Raw genomic sequence first — 15386 nt, forward strand, 5'->3', positions numbered from 1 at the left:
CCAATAAACTGTAATTCCTAGAGTTAATCAAACTCCTATCTACCTAAACGAAAACAAAGCACTGAGTGTATGTGCGTGTTTATGCATGTTCGTGTATGTAGGTCTCATTTTGTCTTAAAGTTCATTACCTTTTAACTGGTATAAATTTCTTACCACTAGATACTTGTAATTTAAAAATAAGTATTACATATATGTAAATTTATTCACCCTTTGCATTAGAATTGATAATTAAAAAGCATGGTAGAACCATATAAAACATTTTTGGAAATGTGGGAAATGATATTTCTTGACTGCCAGTGTTTTTTTTCTTTTCCTTTGGCACAATTCTTCTGAGATATTTGTATCATCTTAGTTGAAAGAAAAAAACAGTAAGAATTTTCAATAGGAAGCTACCAAATTTCTTTGCCAGAGTTTCTGGCCGATATCTGAGCAGTGAATATCTCCAGAAAGTGCATCAAAAAGATTTGCATATATCAGCTGTCCCAAAGGAAGTATTGGTTTTGTTTTAGCAATAGAAATATGGGGTTGCAATTTGAACAGTGTTAACAGAAAACCAGTATTTCCAATGAAAGTTGGAAAAGACTTATGAAAAAAATTATAGGGGTACCAGCTTATAAGATACCCCTGTAATTTTTTCATTGTCCCTTTATTTCCAGAGTCTACCCAAATATGACTCAGTAATTTTAATCCTACCACGTAGTTACCATCTGGCAGCTTAATAAGATGTCTTTTGATATTGTGACCTCATAAATCACAATATTTCTTTTATTTCAGGTGGAGGAAGTATAATTAAAAATGGAAAATTAGTTTTTCCAGTTTTCAAATAGGATTTTTATTTTTTCGTTTTATTAAGTAAATTTGACCAACTTCTAAATAAGATGTTTTATTTTTGATTGTTAGCTGGTTCTTAAATAAATATTAAAAATAGCTAAGAAATAGTTATCTCATATCTCTAAATTGCCATCTCTAGTTTTATTCAGTTTCTTCCTTTCTGTGGAATTTATATCTCACTATACAGATCACATACACATCATTTTCAGGTGTGTACTATATATGCTCAGACTATGTAATTATTTAAAAGCGTGCTTTATTAAACTACAAACTATGTAACTATAAACCCGTTTGAGCCGGATTTAAAAATTAACCTGGCTCAAACAATCTAAACATACGTCATCTCTAGTTATAATCACAAACTTTGTGCCAATTTCAAAGGCTAATGAAAAAGCCTTTAAATTCACTATTGCACAGTTTGTAACTTCAGAGATTAAGGACCTGATGAATTGATTTGTCAAATGACCATTATTTGTCTCATCCAGGCTTTTAAGACTACAAGGGGAAAAGTGTGACTTTTTCAGACAGGTTAATTTAAATATGTGGAAAAATTATTAGAGAAATATGGCCTCAGTCTGTGTCAATATTTTATTGAGCTTCGTCTATTCCCTCAAAATACAAAATATACGCATCACCATAATGTCTTTGGAATCTGTGTTGAGTTGCTTGAAGGGTGTCTGAGGTATTTGTGGTATAGGCTCTGCGGGTGGGCCAGCTGGTCAGCTGACAGCTCACTGATAATACGATTTCAGTGCCATCAACAAAAGCAAACAACAGAAACATAGCATTAAGAAGTTCGTTAGAACGGCGTTTCTTCTTTAGTGGCTGTGGCAAATACAGAATCGTGATTAAGGGCCAAGCTTGTATTACATTCTTGATGATTGACATGCATTGTCACTGAGTTTTGCTACTTGTATTATTTTTAGTACTTTTAACAGATATGGTGCTAAATTAAGCAATTGCCCTCCTTGTTATTAACTGGAGAACTTAGGGAATGAAAGAAAAATGATTAATATTTATTGCCAGCCTGTTAAACCAGGAGCCGTGTGTGAGGTTGGCCCGCCTTCTTGTGCAGTCCTCACGCAGCAGCAGTGAGAGCAGTGGTATTGTTAAGATTCTACAGAAAAGCTTTGGGCCTTCGGAGAATTTACCTGACTTCCGCAGGGTCACACAGCAAGTAAGTCACAAAGCAGCTGTTTGAACCAAGCTACTTTTGATAAAGTGTGCAATTATATGGCAAGAGGTAGAATGCCATGTAGCAATTAAAACTGAATAAAAACTTCTTTATGGTTTTGCACTGAACCTAGCAGCCCAGTTTATTTTCCTTGAGGTGAAATCTGGATGCTTGAGAGAAGCAGTTCCTATGCAGAAATCTGTGTATGTGAGCACTAGATATGATTGAATTTCTGCTTTTAGATTTTCAGAATGTGTTGTCACTGTATAGATTTTAGGATGCCAAATACATTGAATCTTGCTTCCCTGGGGAAACTGACAAACCTCCTGATCCCTTTTATCCTTTTATCTTGGCAAGCTTTATCGTGTGCTCAAATTACTGGCTTCTGAATAAAGGCATCATTAGGATGGTACAACTCAGAATCAGTGTTTGGTATCAGATTTAGTTTCTGTTCTGTGGTCTTCATTGTCTCCAGAACAGAGTCAGAGTAGAATTCATCTTTGCGCAATTAGGAAGAAGTGTTCCTTCGTTCATTCTGCAAACGCTTATTGAGGCATGGTGCTGGGAGCTCAGAGATGGAGGAACCTGCAGAGGTGCCGATGTCGTATTTACCTGCACTCTGCATGGAAGGGATGCTGCTGGTGGCTTTGTGCTTGGTTTTAGGCAATCCTCTAGAAGAGGATTCTTATTCTTGACATTTGTATTTGTCAAACCACAATCATTCAGCAGCACAGTCAGCATTAAACAAGTCTCGAACTTCCTAGGAACTAAGTGTATCTAATATCAATTGCAGAGACGACTCTGTTTCTTCCACATGTCAGTGAAAGATTCATGTGGCTTTGCAGAACTGTATTTCGTAGTATTCCCTGGAATCCTGTTAAAATGCAGACTCCTGGCCCCAAGACCTGTTGGCACAGACTCTGCGGAAGAGGCTTGGTAGTCTGTATACTTTTTCACAAAATATCCTCTGGCAATTCTTAGGAACATAGCGTTCTGAAAGTGAGGCTCCAACGCAATCAAGTCATGCTGGGCATGGAAAGGTAGCATGTGAGAAATGTAGGAGAGCAGCATTTTTCCTGAGTAGATGTCGTAGATACAAAACAAACCAAAGGTCTCAGCGTCTGCGAAAAGTGTTGAGAGGCACTGACAGAGTACGTGGTGGGGGCATATGTTTTCTCTCCTTCCCTGTTTCAATCCAGGCTGTGGTGGAGGCAGGAGGACGGGGCGGTTCGTGTGCAAGGGAGGCACTAGAATCAAGTGCTCAGGAAGACTGGTGTTAGTGTTGGCAAGGCCTGGCTCCAGGGCCGGGGCTGTCTCTGTGCTATTTATGGAACTATAGAAACTGATCTAAGTGAATTGACAGTAACTGAATCCCCAGGGTGGATATAACCCTGCTTATTTGCACTTAAGCAAATCCAATCTTAGTAAGAAATATGACATGGAGATGTTGAGAACCAGAATTTCTCCTAGGGCCACGTTGTTCTTTCTACTGAAAAAGCAGGTTTTCTTTAGGAGAACTCAACTGGACATCTCTGAAAGCAGACCTGTGTCATCCATGAGCTTATTTATGTTGGCCAGTCATTCTCTTATCTTGTGATACTGTGTTTTTATAAAAGTTGTTTTGCATCCTGATGCTTTGAAGCTAATAACATGCTTGTGATCTCAACAGATAGCAACCGGGGTGATTTCATTTGGAATAAGTCATAGATATGAACATGTTACTTTATTTGTGAACATATCAATAGCCATCACTAACAGATATTATAAAAACTACTTTCATGCCAATATTTTGTGTGGGTGTTTTTGGTTGGATATGCAATTTAAAATGTGGTAGGGTGATGGCAATGGCAGCTCCTGACCTCTCCCTTGCCCAGAGAGTGCCATATAGTGCCGAGGACATGACATATGCGATGTCTTCCTTAATCTTCATAATAAACCTGTGATGTAGATTATCTGGCAATTTTGAAATGGATAAAAAGCCTGAGGCTTAAAGAAGTTAGCTTGTGTGATTCCAGCAGCTGATGAGTAAGAGAGCTGGGTCTCTACCCCGGGTCTTGAGATCTGGAAGGTTCTTGCCATCAGCTCCTGTCCTGCACTGCCTCCTGATTTAAAGTATTATTGGCAATGCTTTATTACATAACGCTTGTTAAAATTACAGGCGGTAAACTGTAATGATATTAGCGCTGTGTAGAAACTTATTCCTAAAAATTTTCATCAAAACAAGCCAGAAATAGATCATTCGAAGTAGAATTGTGACAAATTTTATCACGAACAGAAGCATCAGTTTTCTGAGTCAATTTACAGTATAAGATCAAATTATGGTAAATAGATTTTTCTTAGAAAAATCAAAGAAAGCTCGAGAAGGTGGTTGATAGCTTCAATTAAATCTTTCTTTTTCCCTCACAAACAGTTCTAATTAGATTTATTGGTGAGAGAAGTTGTCAAGGTAGTAACTGATGAGGTCCATTACTATCAAAGTGACGACAATATAGTGAAATAATATGGGTACAATCCCTCACACAATGTTGCATATTATAGACTTTAATATCTATTTTTCGGTGAAGAGAATCATCCCAAAAGGAAAGTATATTCACATTTCTTATTTTATAGTAAATTATTTTTTTTTCTCCATTTGACATTGTAAATTTTTTAGAGGATAAATATATCTATTTCTTATTGCTTTATAGTTCTTGGGTAATGGAGACTAGATTTAGCTTTGAAAGGTCAAAAGCTACATTTTTTACCAATGTCTCATTTTACTTATTAATCTCTATATAGATGCAGTGGGAACATGCGGGGATTTTCTTCTTGTAGTCTGTAAATTTCTTTATACATGGGCTTATAAAGCTTAGCAGTAATTGTAATGTTATCGGTTATGAGGTATTTGTCAAGGTATTTACTGAAGACGCACGTGCTTCAAATCCTCTACGTCACTTTCCTTAGAACTCAGTACACGTAAAAACAGATGGTAAAACTTCGTGATTCTTTTGGGTTCATTAAAGTTAACCAGAAGACATTATTAGAAGAGCCTCATATTCTTTATTTGATATCTATGTTTTAATATTAGCCTGACAGTTTGTAGATTTTTAAACTTGGATCTGGAAATATGTGCTAATATTAAAATAAAGGAACTTCTTTAAGCTTTAGAACTTTTTCAAAGGTCTTAATACCTCATTTTGATAATGCGTTTGGGTGTATTCGTTCCTTATTCTAAATGTATTATAAAATGATATGGACAATACATTGTCTGAAAAACCCATGGTAGATTCAAGTGGTAGGTTTGCGTTATTTATGTATTTTTAAAATTTGCTTATTTTATTCGTTTTTAAGATGGTATTTTCTGCTTTCGTTTTTTAGGGTCGTTGCTCCAGGGAGAACTGCAAATATCTTCATCCACCCCCACACTTAAAAACGCAGTTGGAGATAAATGGGCGCAATAACTTGATTCAGCAGAAGAACATGGCCATGCTGGCCCAACAAATGCAACTCGCCAATGCCATGATGCCCGGTGCCCCGTTACAACCCGTGGTGAGGATGTTTCCAATCCTCTGTCATTGAGTGTGTGATTCCAAGTGCTCAGTCTCAGTGTTAGAGTAATGATTGCACTCGTTCAAGTGAACACAGTATCAGTTGCCTAGCGTTTTCCAGCAAAATCATCAGTCAAAACCTGGGACAGTTTTCAGAGTGCGAAGTTACTCATCTTCTCGCTAAATTGTGGAAGTTTACATTATAGCATGTTTTCCCCCTAAAATTCTCTTCAATTTAAAACGTATGACTTGTAGGTGTTAAAATGGTCTTTTTTAAAAAAATGGTCATCAAATTCATCAATATAGTCATATGGGTTTCAGGCTACCTTTAGTAATAATAGTCATTTTCAAAATTGTTATGGGTCCGGCCCGGTGGCGCAGCAGTTAAGTGCGCACGTTCTGCTCCTTGGCAGCCCGGGGTTCACCGGTTCAGATCCCAGGTGCGGACGTGGTACTGCTTGGCAAGCCATGCTGTGGCAGGCGTCCCACATATAAAGCAGAGGAAGATGGGGACGGATGTTAGCTCAGGGCCGGGCTTCCTCAGCAAAAAGAGGAGGACTGGCAGTAGTTAGCTCAGGGCTAATCTTCCTCAAAAAAAAAAAAAAAATTGTTATGTTTCATCTTGAATCTTGAGGAAAATTTTCCCTTTCCTTCCTCCCTGAAGAGAAGCTGTATAGTTCTCCTTATTGACAAGGAGCCATTGTTATTCTTTTAAACTTAAACGAAAATTATTTCATAATTACAAACACTAGGAAAATCCTGACGGTGGTGAATCTATATCATGGACTTGAAATCTCATCGAAGGAGAACTAATCAGGAGAAGCAGGAACTCCAGGGCTTTTCAGAAAAGAGCTAAATTTTATAAACTGTAGGTGGTCCTGGAGATTCGATGTTTACTGAGCAGTGTATGTGGATAACTTTTGCTTCTGAGCACATATATTTCTTTCTTTCTTTGGATTTTAAGGGGGTATATGTGATAAATGACTTTCATAACCTTTACTGATATTTATCCATAAAATGTATGGATTAATATCTTAATTCATTTTAGGTTACGAAAGGTGTTCTGATGTTAATTGTGATATAGTAATTCTGTCTTTAAATGTATGTTGAAATTTATAGTGATCAGAATCACCTGTCAGTAATTTACGTCACTAACTTATGTGCAGTTTTATGGGGTCATGGGAATGTGCAGACCCACATTCTGGTATGCCAGCTGTAGCGTGCATACTAACTAATTGTTTTCCTAAGACATTTTAACACTTGAACTCAATGTAATTATTATTCTCTCTTAGAACTTAATGCACCAATCATTCCAAAAAAGGGGGCGGGGATTACATTTCAAGGTGGCAGGGATCTCCATATCACATCAGCAGTGATACCAGCTGTTAATACCACACAGTTGAGGTGGGACAGTATTAGAATTCCGTGTCTGTTTTAACCTGATATATATTTTTCCATGATTGAGGCCTCAGTTAAAAATATGATCTCTTAAATTTATTTTTGTGACATCTGCTAATTTTAAATATCTGCGTTGGGATAGCATGAAGATTTCTATTTGGTGAAAAAAAAAAGATTGGTTATAAGCATTCTCTCTAGCGTAAAATACAGGCCAAGAGGTTGCTTTTACACTCGGCCCTCACACACAGTTTCAGAGATCTGATGAATCCTTGGGGTGCCTGCTGCATTAGTCGGTGTAAATCTCTCCTTGATGTGAGATACTCTGTTCCACCAGGACATTCGGAGCCTGCTTGCCACCAGGCTCTGCCCTCTCGGTGAGCGGGGAGCATCTCTGAGATCAGCAGGTGCGGTTCCCGGACTGCAGAGAATGCGAGTGCTCATGGCAGGGAGCTCCTCACTGTGAAGTCTTGGTCCATGTCTTGAGTCAGTCCTTGAGTTTTATTCTCAAGGCCACTCCAGGGTCATCATATGTGTAATCCTGGGACAAACTATAAATGAAATTTATGCTCGTGTCTTTGAAATACTGGTAACAAATACGTGTTAGGAAACCACGAAATCACGGTTTCTGAAACCATCAGAAAAATCACCAGATTTTCTGGTGTTTTTGTTGGACAATTTTCTGCTTGGACAAAGCATTTATTTAGGTTAGTTGTGAGCACATTCAGACTTTATGTTAATTTTCCCTCCTGTGACTAGATTTGAATGTGGAATTGACCGTTGTGGTAAAGGCATCCTGAGATCACAGCTAAAAATATCCTCTATTCACAGTGACGTTTTTGTGGGAAGTATAGAAGTCATTTTAATTATTCGATTTTACAGCATTTGGGGTTTTAATGACTGCAGAGAAGGCTTTCATCCAGGAAATTTACCTTCAAAACCCCACTTGAGACTTCTCTATCCTTTTTGTAGTCAGCCCTGTTTTGATGAGGATAATGATATGGAGATTCAGAAATAAATGAGATGGTCATCACCAGCTGCTGACTGGAACTTTAATGCTGGGCCTGCAAATAGGGATGATAACTGGGCTGGAAGCAGCCAGGTGACTAATATGGAAAATTGTGCCTGGCATGTAGCAGAGATCCAAATTGCTTGATGAGTGAAAGAATGAAGGAAGGAAGGAGTTTCCCAAACAGGGGAAAAACAGTCAGAGGTTCATGGTAGGTTACCTGGCCCAGAGTCCAGAGGAGTCATTACCAGGAACCAGCACAAGCCCGGTTATAGAGCCTGCAGCACAGAGTGGGGCATAGAGGTGCGTGTGTCTTTGCAAACTTTTGCAGAGGCCCCCGGGGGCTTTATGAGAGTGTGCTGGGACCAGGAAATACCAGTCATGCCGTCAGCATGGTTCTCATTTTCTCACAGGTTTTGAGAGACTGGGTCTGTACATTTAAGATCTTCAGAACATGACCCTGGGCTGACTTGGGGAATGTAGGGACCCGTAGGAGTTTCCTGTTTTCATGGACCTTGTTATGTTACAATGATATGCACCAAGCCAAGAATCAGAAAGGAGACTTAGCATCATGGGGCAAATAGAATACGTTTACTGCACTCAGCACTTTTTGTATCATAAATTTTCACAACCATCCTATAAAGTGGATAATATGATCCAAACTTCGGAGATGAAGACTCAGAGGTCTAGAGAGGTTAGGTTATCTGCCCAAGTCACATAGCTAGTGAGTAGCAGGGCTGGGATTTTAAACCAGGCTCCACCATCCATACTGCAGAAACACTAATTGGAGACAGGTCACCAACAACTCTGGGTCCTTGACTGCTTCATTTAAAATCTCTGAACTTCTTCAACATATAGTGAAAAGTTTAAAATATATGGTCTGCAAGGTCCTAAGAATCTTCTAATATAAACATAATTATTCCCATTTCATAAGATGGGAAAATAAATAGTTGAAAATAAGCAGTGGAATGTATGTGTGTGTCTCTTCGCTCAAAAGTTGCCTAATAAATTATTAAATAACTGGGATTAATTCTATTAACATTTCAAAACCACTAATAAAAATGTAAAAGGATCATTTTTCTCTTTATCATTTGATCTTTGAGGATAAATGGAAGATCTATAGTATTTAATTATCAAATTTTAAAAATAAAATGTTTGGATTTTTTTTCTGAGTACTACTTTAAAAAAGAAATTATTATCACTTTGCCGTGCACTATGTGATGCAAAGATAATCTAACGAGAAATTACTAAACAACCTAACCAAAGATTGACCGCACCTTGTAGCTCATAACTTGGAGGCATCTGGTATATTTCTTTGGTCCACCCTAGAAAGATGTCTTTCAGAAATTCTGTTGATCGCCGGCTCTCACCATTGCCCTCCCCAAGCTCTGCATAAGCAGAGGTCATGAAGAGCTGTCTCTGAGCTCTGGAGTAGTCCCACTAGCAGTGGCGTCATGTCCCTCTCCCTGGGCTCCCAAAGGTTAGCCTTGGCCCTTCATAATTTCCGATGACAGCTGCCCTTAAGTACACACTCCTGGCCACTTCGAGGTACATCACTCATGTTGAATTCTCTGTGCATTTCGTGAATTTGAAGTAGCCTAGGGATAGAGAAATTCAAAGTTATTAGATTTAGCTAATGTCTTGGGAGCTTCTTTGCTACTCCTGACCCACACCTTTGCTGTCACCTCATGTTCCAAGCGCTTGTTGGCAGTTGGATGCTGAAAGCTTCGAAGTCGTCATTGGTCCCATTTCCAGGAATACCTAGAATTCTTAAATTGTTTTTTAGTGCTTTACGTTCTAGTTTATCCAACTAATGTTGAGACAAGGCCACTTCATCCCTAAGTGTTTCTGGTAAAATGTTGCCACGTCAGTCACCCCGAGTCCCATTTCATGCATCCTGCCCTTCTTACTGCCTGCTTCAATCAAGGAGCCAGCGCTTCCTCAAGCAGCCGAGGACGGGCGCTGAAGCTCAGGGACTGGGCCATGCTCATTGGCACCTTTCCCCTTGGAGGGCCAGCAGTGAGGCTTCTTTATGTCAGTGTTTATTACTCAGTCAAACTGGACTGAGGGATAAAGTGAAATTAAGAATAAAGCAAACGGTCATTTGATTTGCCCAGCAGGCCAGTCTAGAAGCAGAATTTAAAACACTATTTCTTATTTTATTTCAGTCATGTGCTATCTTCTTAGAAAAAAAGACCTTGTCATGTAAATTTGTTCATAACTCCCATTAGCTTTTGGATCTATGTTTATATTCACAGTAATTATTTACAGAGACTGTTTATGGCTCTTGTACCGGGTCATGCCCACCCAGAAATATGGTTGCATGTACCTTGATTGTGTGCTATTATTTAGGGAAAAAAAGCTTTATATCTTACTGCTTGCAAGTTTCATCTTCACAAGTGCACACAGGCACAAAGGTAAAATCTAGAAAAATCTGACTTAAATTTTTGATTCCATAAGTCCCAGCAAAGACTGATTATTTATTAAAAATCAAAAACATTGTGTGCAAAACAAACAGTTTCACATACTGTTCTAAGATAAGTTAGGTCCCCTGTGACATTTGCAATATGGCAGTGTGGTAACAGTGCCCTACTGAAACAGCACATTAGAAAGGTCAGTATAAAAAGTTGCAAAGCAAAAATAAAAGAAATTAAACTTTTCAAACAAGCATACTGGAGAAATTAACGATCGGCTTTTGGGGTAGCAAGGAAATAACATTAAATCTCTTTTTTTTAATGTTCAAATATCTGTACTAGAAACTATTTAAGGCATTTGCTAGTTAGTTTCTGTGACAAGGGAAAACAGTTAGCAAATCCCTTAATGTATTTGTTTAGTGAAGCTTTGTAGAGGACCCGTGTAGAGGCCAGCTGCAGGCAATACGCAAAATGCACAAAGCACAGTGCCGCAGACTGCCACCCCAGAGCCGGCAGCCCGGGGAGAGATGGGTAAGTAGACACATGTGGTGTCAGTGCTGAATTTGAGTGCTGAGGAGTTTGCGGGAACAGAGGATAGGAAAGGCCTCTCCAAAGTCGGAGGTGTGGGTGCATCAGGGAAACAAAAAGTCCTGATCCTGGAAGCGTAATTGGGAATTAAACAGGTGGGCTGGGCAGGGGCAGCCTGCAGTGTGGAGGGAAGGCTGTCTTCAGAGGAAGAGAGCTGTGAGGGAACACGTCTCCTTAGAGACCTCGCATAGAATCAGAAAACGGGACCTATTTCTGTTTTTAAATAGTGGAAGGCCACGTAGTGTATGGAATTGGAATCACTTGGGAACTTCTAAAAAATGGTGCTGCCTCGCTCCCTCTCCCCAGAGAGTCTGATGAGCAGAGCGCCAGGGTATTAGGGTGTGGCGTCCTCCAGGTGATTCTAAAGGACAGTAGCGTCAAGAACCCCTGGGTTCAGAACAAACTGGAGTCAGACACGCCTGCGTCCCAGTCCTTTCCTGCACTCGTTTGTGACTATGTGTGCATAGTCTCCACGAGCCCTCTTCCTTATATGCAAAGTGGGGCTGATAATGCCACCTGACAGAGCTGTAGTTCATTCATGATTCGCTCAAACACTTATTCAGTGTACGTTTATTCAGTGCCTACTCTGGGCCAGGCATCGTGTGAGGTTCTGGGGATTTCACAGTGAACCAAACAGATAACCCCCACCCCCAAAAACAACAGAAGCAGGGGGGGTTTGCTTTTGTTTGTCCCGTGGAGTTGATACACTGCAGTCGCGTAGGTAAGCCACTCAGCACAATGCCTAGTGCACAGGAAATAGAGGGAATTATGGTGATAATCGTGTTTGCACACATTTGACCAGGGTCATAATGTGAAATTCAATAACATTCTCGTTTATAATAAAGCCTGATTGCCTTAATGGAATCAGAATGTCTCTGTTAAAGCAGGCAGGGGATTAGCCCATAAATGCACCATCAGAAGATGGCAATTTGCTTTCCTCTGCTGAGGGTGTTCCCTGGCAAAGGCAGTCACGGGCCAGCCTTCCTGTGTCTTCCAGGAATGAGGATATCTGTAAACCATTATTACAAGGATGGAGTCAGCATCAAATACACCGATTACATAGCTGTACATTATCCTGTGGATACTGCAGAGAAAATAGGATGTCGCTTGATAATAGCATCGCATTAATATCCATCCTTGGGATGCTGCTGGACATTCCGAGGATGGCTTTGGGAACGGACAGTGGGCAGGGCCACGTTCCGGTGCTTCTGGATCTGACTAGGGCACTCCCGTGGGGCCAGCAGTGACCTGCCTCCAACAAGGTGCTCGTGAAAAAGGGATGTAACAGATTTGCAGAAACTCAGAAGAAATGAGGGAATGTTGCATCTTTTTCTTTTCCAGCAGCTTTTGGAATCAAGTTTCAAAGTAGAGAGCTTATTATTATTGATTGTCGGCCTGTTTAGCAATAGCTCTGCTTATCCAGAGAGGGAACAGTTTGAGAAAATGCTTGCTGAATAGTTGATATTTCAGATTTTTAAAAGCTGCTACAGATTGTACTTGGGGACAGTTCCCTAAAATTCTTCAAATTTCAATTTGCTCTGCTGAGTTAAGTCAGAAAATCGGTTCCTGTGACAACTCTGTGGAAACAATCCAGGGGGAAAATTGTTGCCATTTAATAAGATCAATGTTTTTATCTAAAAAACGTATTCTCTTATCTGTAATATGCAACTGCTGCATTATATGCCTTGTAGATTATGATTTCATTCAGTGAGATTTTAAAAAGCTGGTTTTATTAGCCACTGGCGTTATTTTCTTAAAATAAGGATGCTTTTCCACCTTCCGAATAAGTTTGTAAATTTAACCTCTGGTCCTAAATAGTTGAAGTAGATTGTGTACCAGGATGTAAATACCTCAATAACTTTCTGAAGTATACATTAAAAATGCACTATCTGGAAATACATATTAATTCATAGTAGTAGCGTGTAAAGAGGAACGATATTGGCTGGCTTCTGTTCTGCATTTTCTAAACTAGTCTTTTAGTTCTGTGCTAAACTTCTTATAATTCTTAAATATCTAGTAGAAAAAGTAGAGTGCTGGTCTGGCTGAAATTTCACACATTGTATCTGACAGTATATAACAGTGTAAGTTTAACCTGAATGTTTCTGAGTAGACATCCAGGTTCAACATGTTTTCCCCTTGTCCTGTCGCTGCCTCGGTGGCCAGTAGACAATGGAGCAGCGTAAAGTCCACTGCTGTTCAAGTAACTGCTGGTGGACAGAGATTGCTCTGGGCCCCAGTGTCCGCTAGGTTATTGATTGTGAACATCTGGACTGCTCGGATGGTTTCCTGTTGTCAGTGGGTGGCTGCCTTGGGCAGGGGATTGGTGGTCCTACTTCAGGCCACTTTATCAGGCAAGAGGCATCAACCTGGCAGGACAGCTGCGTGGCATTCAGTCAACACGTTGGGATGCATAATTACTGTAACTTTAAAATACCAGTGGAATCTGTGATGTAGTGTTTCTTCTCCCAAGTGAATAGAATTATGTATTAAATATTCTATTTTTTCACGGTCTTCTTGGTAAGAATGTGTGTGCTGGTTGCAAAGAGTTTGTCCTGCAATAGTGTGTGTGGTTGAGAGCAGAGTGCCTCCCTGAGGACAGGCGTTTTCAGCCTTAGTGCTGTGGGCATTTGGGGCTACATAAGTCTTTGCTGTGAGGGGCAGTCCTGCGTGTGCAGGACACTCAGCATTGTCCCTGGCCTCTGCCCATTAGATGCAATGGCAGCCCCCAGCTGTGACAACTCAGAATGTCCCAAGACATTGCCAAATGTCCCCTGTGAGGCAAAATCACCCATAGTTGAAAACCACATCCCCGAGAAGAGGATACTTGAATTCTGTTTTAGTCTTCTACATACAGGTGAGTCAGGGCTAGACTAGGTAGAGGATATATTTTATTTTTTAACATATTTCTTTTGAGCTATAAGAATTACTTTTGTAATATACATCTTAATTGCATAAAACTTTACTCCAAAGCTCTCATGCTTACTATATAAACTCTGGGATCATCTAACTTCTTATTCCCATCCCAGGGAAGAACTAGCTACATTCTAATGTCCTTTTCATTCTCAAAAATTTTTCTGTAATTCTGCTCCTCACCACGGGGTAAAGAAAATAAATTGTTAAAAATTACCTTAAAGGACAGGATCCATTTTGTCCATGAGCTATTGTGTTTTGGAGACAAACATTATTATTACACAAAGCATTAAACTTCAGGAATTGAAAGTCCATTGAATTAGAAAGTTGAAAATATACCACCGATAAGGTGGAAAATTGTTGTACTAGGTTATGCTTTAAACTGGAAAAACAAATTGTTAAAGTAGATTTCTGATAAATTATTTAATTCTATTAAGAACAGATATATTTGCTGACATGAGAATTTTCATATCAACAAATAAAAACCATTCTCATATGTCCGTGAAAGCATTTCTGGCAGAAATTCTGTCTTGCAGCATTTTACTCAGTGCCACCATACGTATTTCCTTGAACAACTCTGTAGCATTTCTTTAGAAGTGTTCTGTTTCAAACTATACATTTCAGAATGGTTTCTCCCTAGTAAGGTGAATTCGTTGTTAAATATCTCACAAGGGAGTGATAGGTTGTTGGAACATTGATAATTTCCCCAGAAAAACCTGCAACAAGTGAATACGCCAAACACTTTATCTCAAGTGCTCAAAAGGAATGGTGTCATGATCACCTTTCATGGATCCCACAGGTTTATTCACAGTTTACTTTTGACTGTGACACTCTGTTACCCACTGGGAGCTGTGCTTTATTCATTCCAGATAATAGGACACTTGCAACTTATTAACAGTTGTAAACAGATCTTTCAAGTGCACCTGACATGGCAATTATGAAATGTATCTCTTAGACGAGTTTCTAGGATTAAATCAGGACAAAGATGGAGATTAGGTAAACACAGAAATTTCTGTTTTGAAGAGTTGATCTGTTGTCCAAAAAGGAATTGCAAGTTTTATAGACCCCAAGCTTCAAAGTCCCAGTGGAAACTTTTATAGACAAATTACCTATTATATTTTAGAAATGCATTGATTTGAGAAATGCTTATTTAAGAAAATTCCTTATCCTGAATGAGAGTACATAAACACAGAATTGTTTGGAGAGAGGGAAGGAAGAATGGATTATGGATGGATGGATGGAGGATAGGTATATAATGTGGGATAGCAACTTTGAGCCGAGACCTACATATTAAATTTTGCTTTTTATTTTATTTTTCAGCCAATGTTTTCAGTTGCACCAAGCTTAGCCACCAATGCATCAGCAGCCTTTAACCCCTACCTGGGACCCGTCTCTCCAAGCCTGGTTCCAGCAGAGATCTTGCCGACTGCACCAATGTTGGTTACAGGGAATCCTGGGGTCCCTGTACCTGCAGCTGCTGCAGCTGCTGCCCAGAAATTAATGCGGACAGACAGACTTGAGGTAGGAATGATGAGCAG

At 39.5% G+C, this 15386-nt stretch overlaps 1 protein-coding gene across 50 annotated transcripts in view; it reads left to right on the forward strand.

Moving 5' to 3' along the window:
- MBNL1 (muscleblind like splicing regulator 1) overlaps window positions 1-15386 on the forward strand; it is a 200187-nt gene that overhangs the window by 147860 nt on the left and 36941 nt on the right. For 35 of the 50 annotated variants that reach the window (XR_002800851.2, XR_011427418.1, XR_011427420.1 and 32 more), the window contains 2 exons: window positions 5363-5533; window positions 15169-15369. Coding sequence is in view for 42 of the 50 variants with exons in the window: in XM_005600995.4 (XP_005601052.1) it covers window positions 5363-5533; window positions 15169-15369 (372 nt within the window). In the remaining 8 variants the exon portion in view is untranslated. The remainder of the gene's footprint in view (window positions 1-5362; window positions 5534-15168; window positions 15370-15386) is intronic. The other 15 variants (XM_070239148.1, XM_070239163.1, XM_023621123.2 and 12 more) reach the window with 1 other exon arrangement.

This window comes from Equus caballus, chromosome 16 (genome assembly GCF_041296265.1).
Source record: "Equus caballus isolate H_3958 breed thoroughbred chromosome 16, TB-T2T, whole genome shotgun sequence".
NCBI lineage: Eukaryota > Metazoa > Chordata > Mammalia > Perissodactyla > Equidae > Equus > Equus caballus.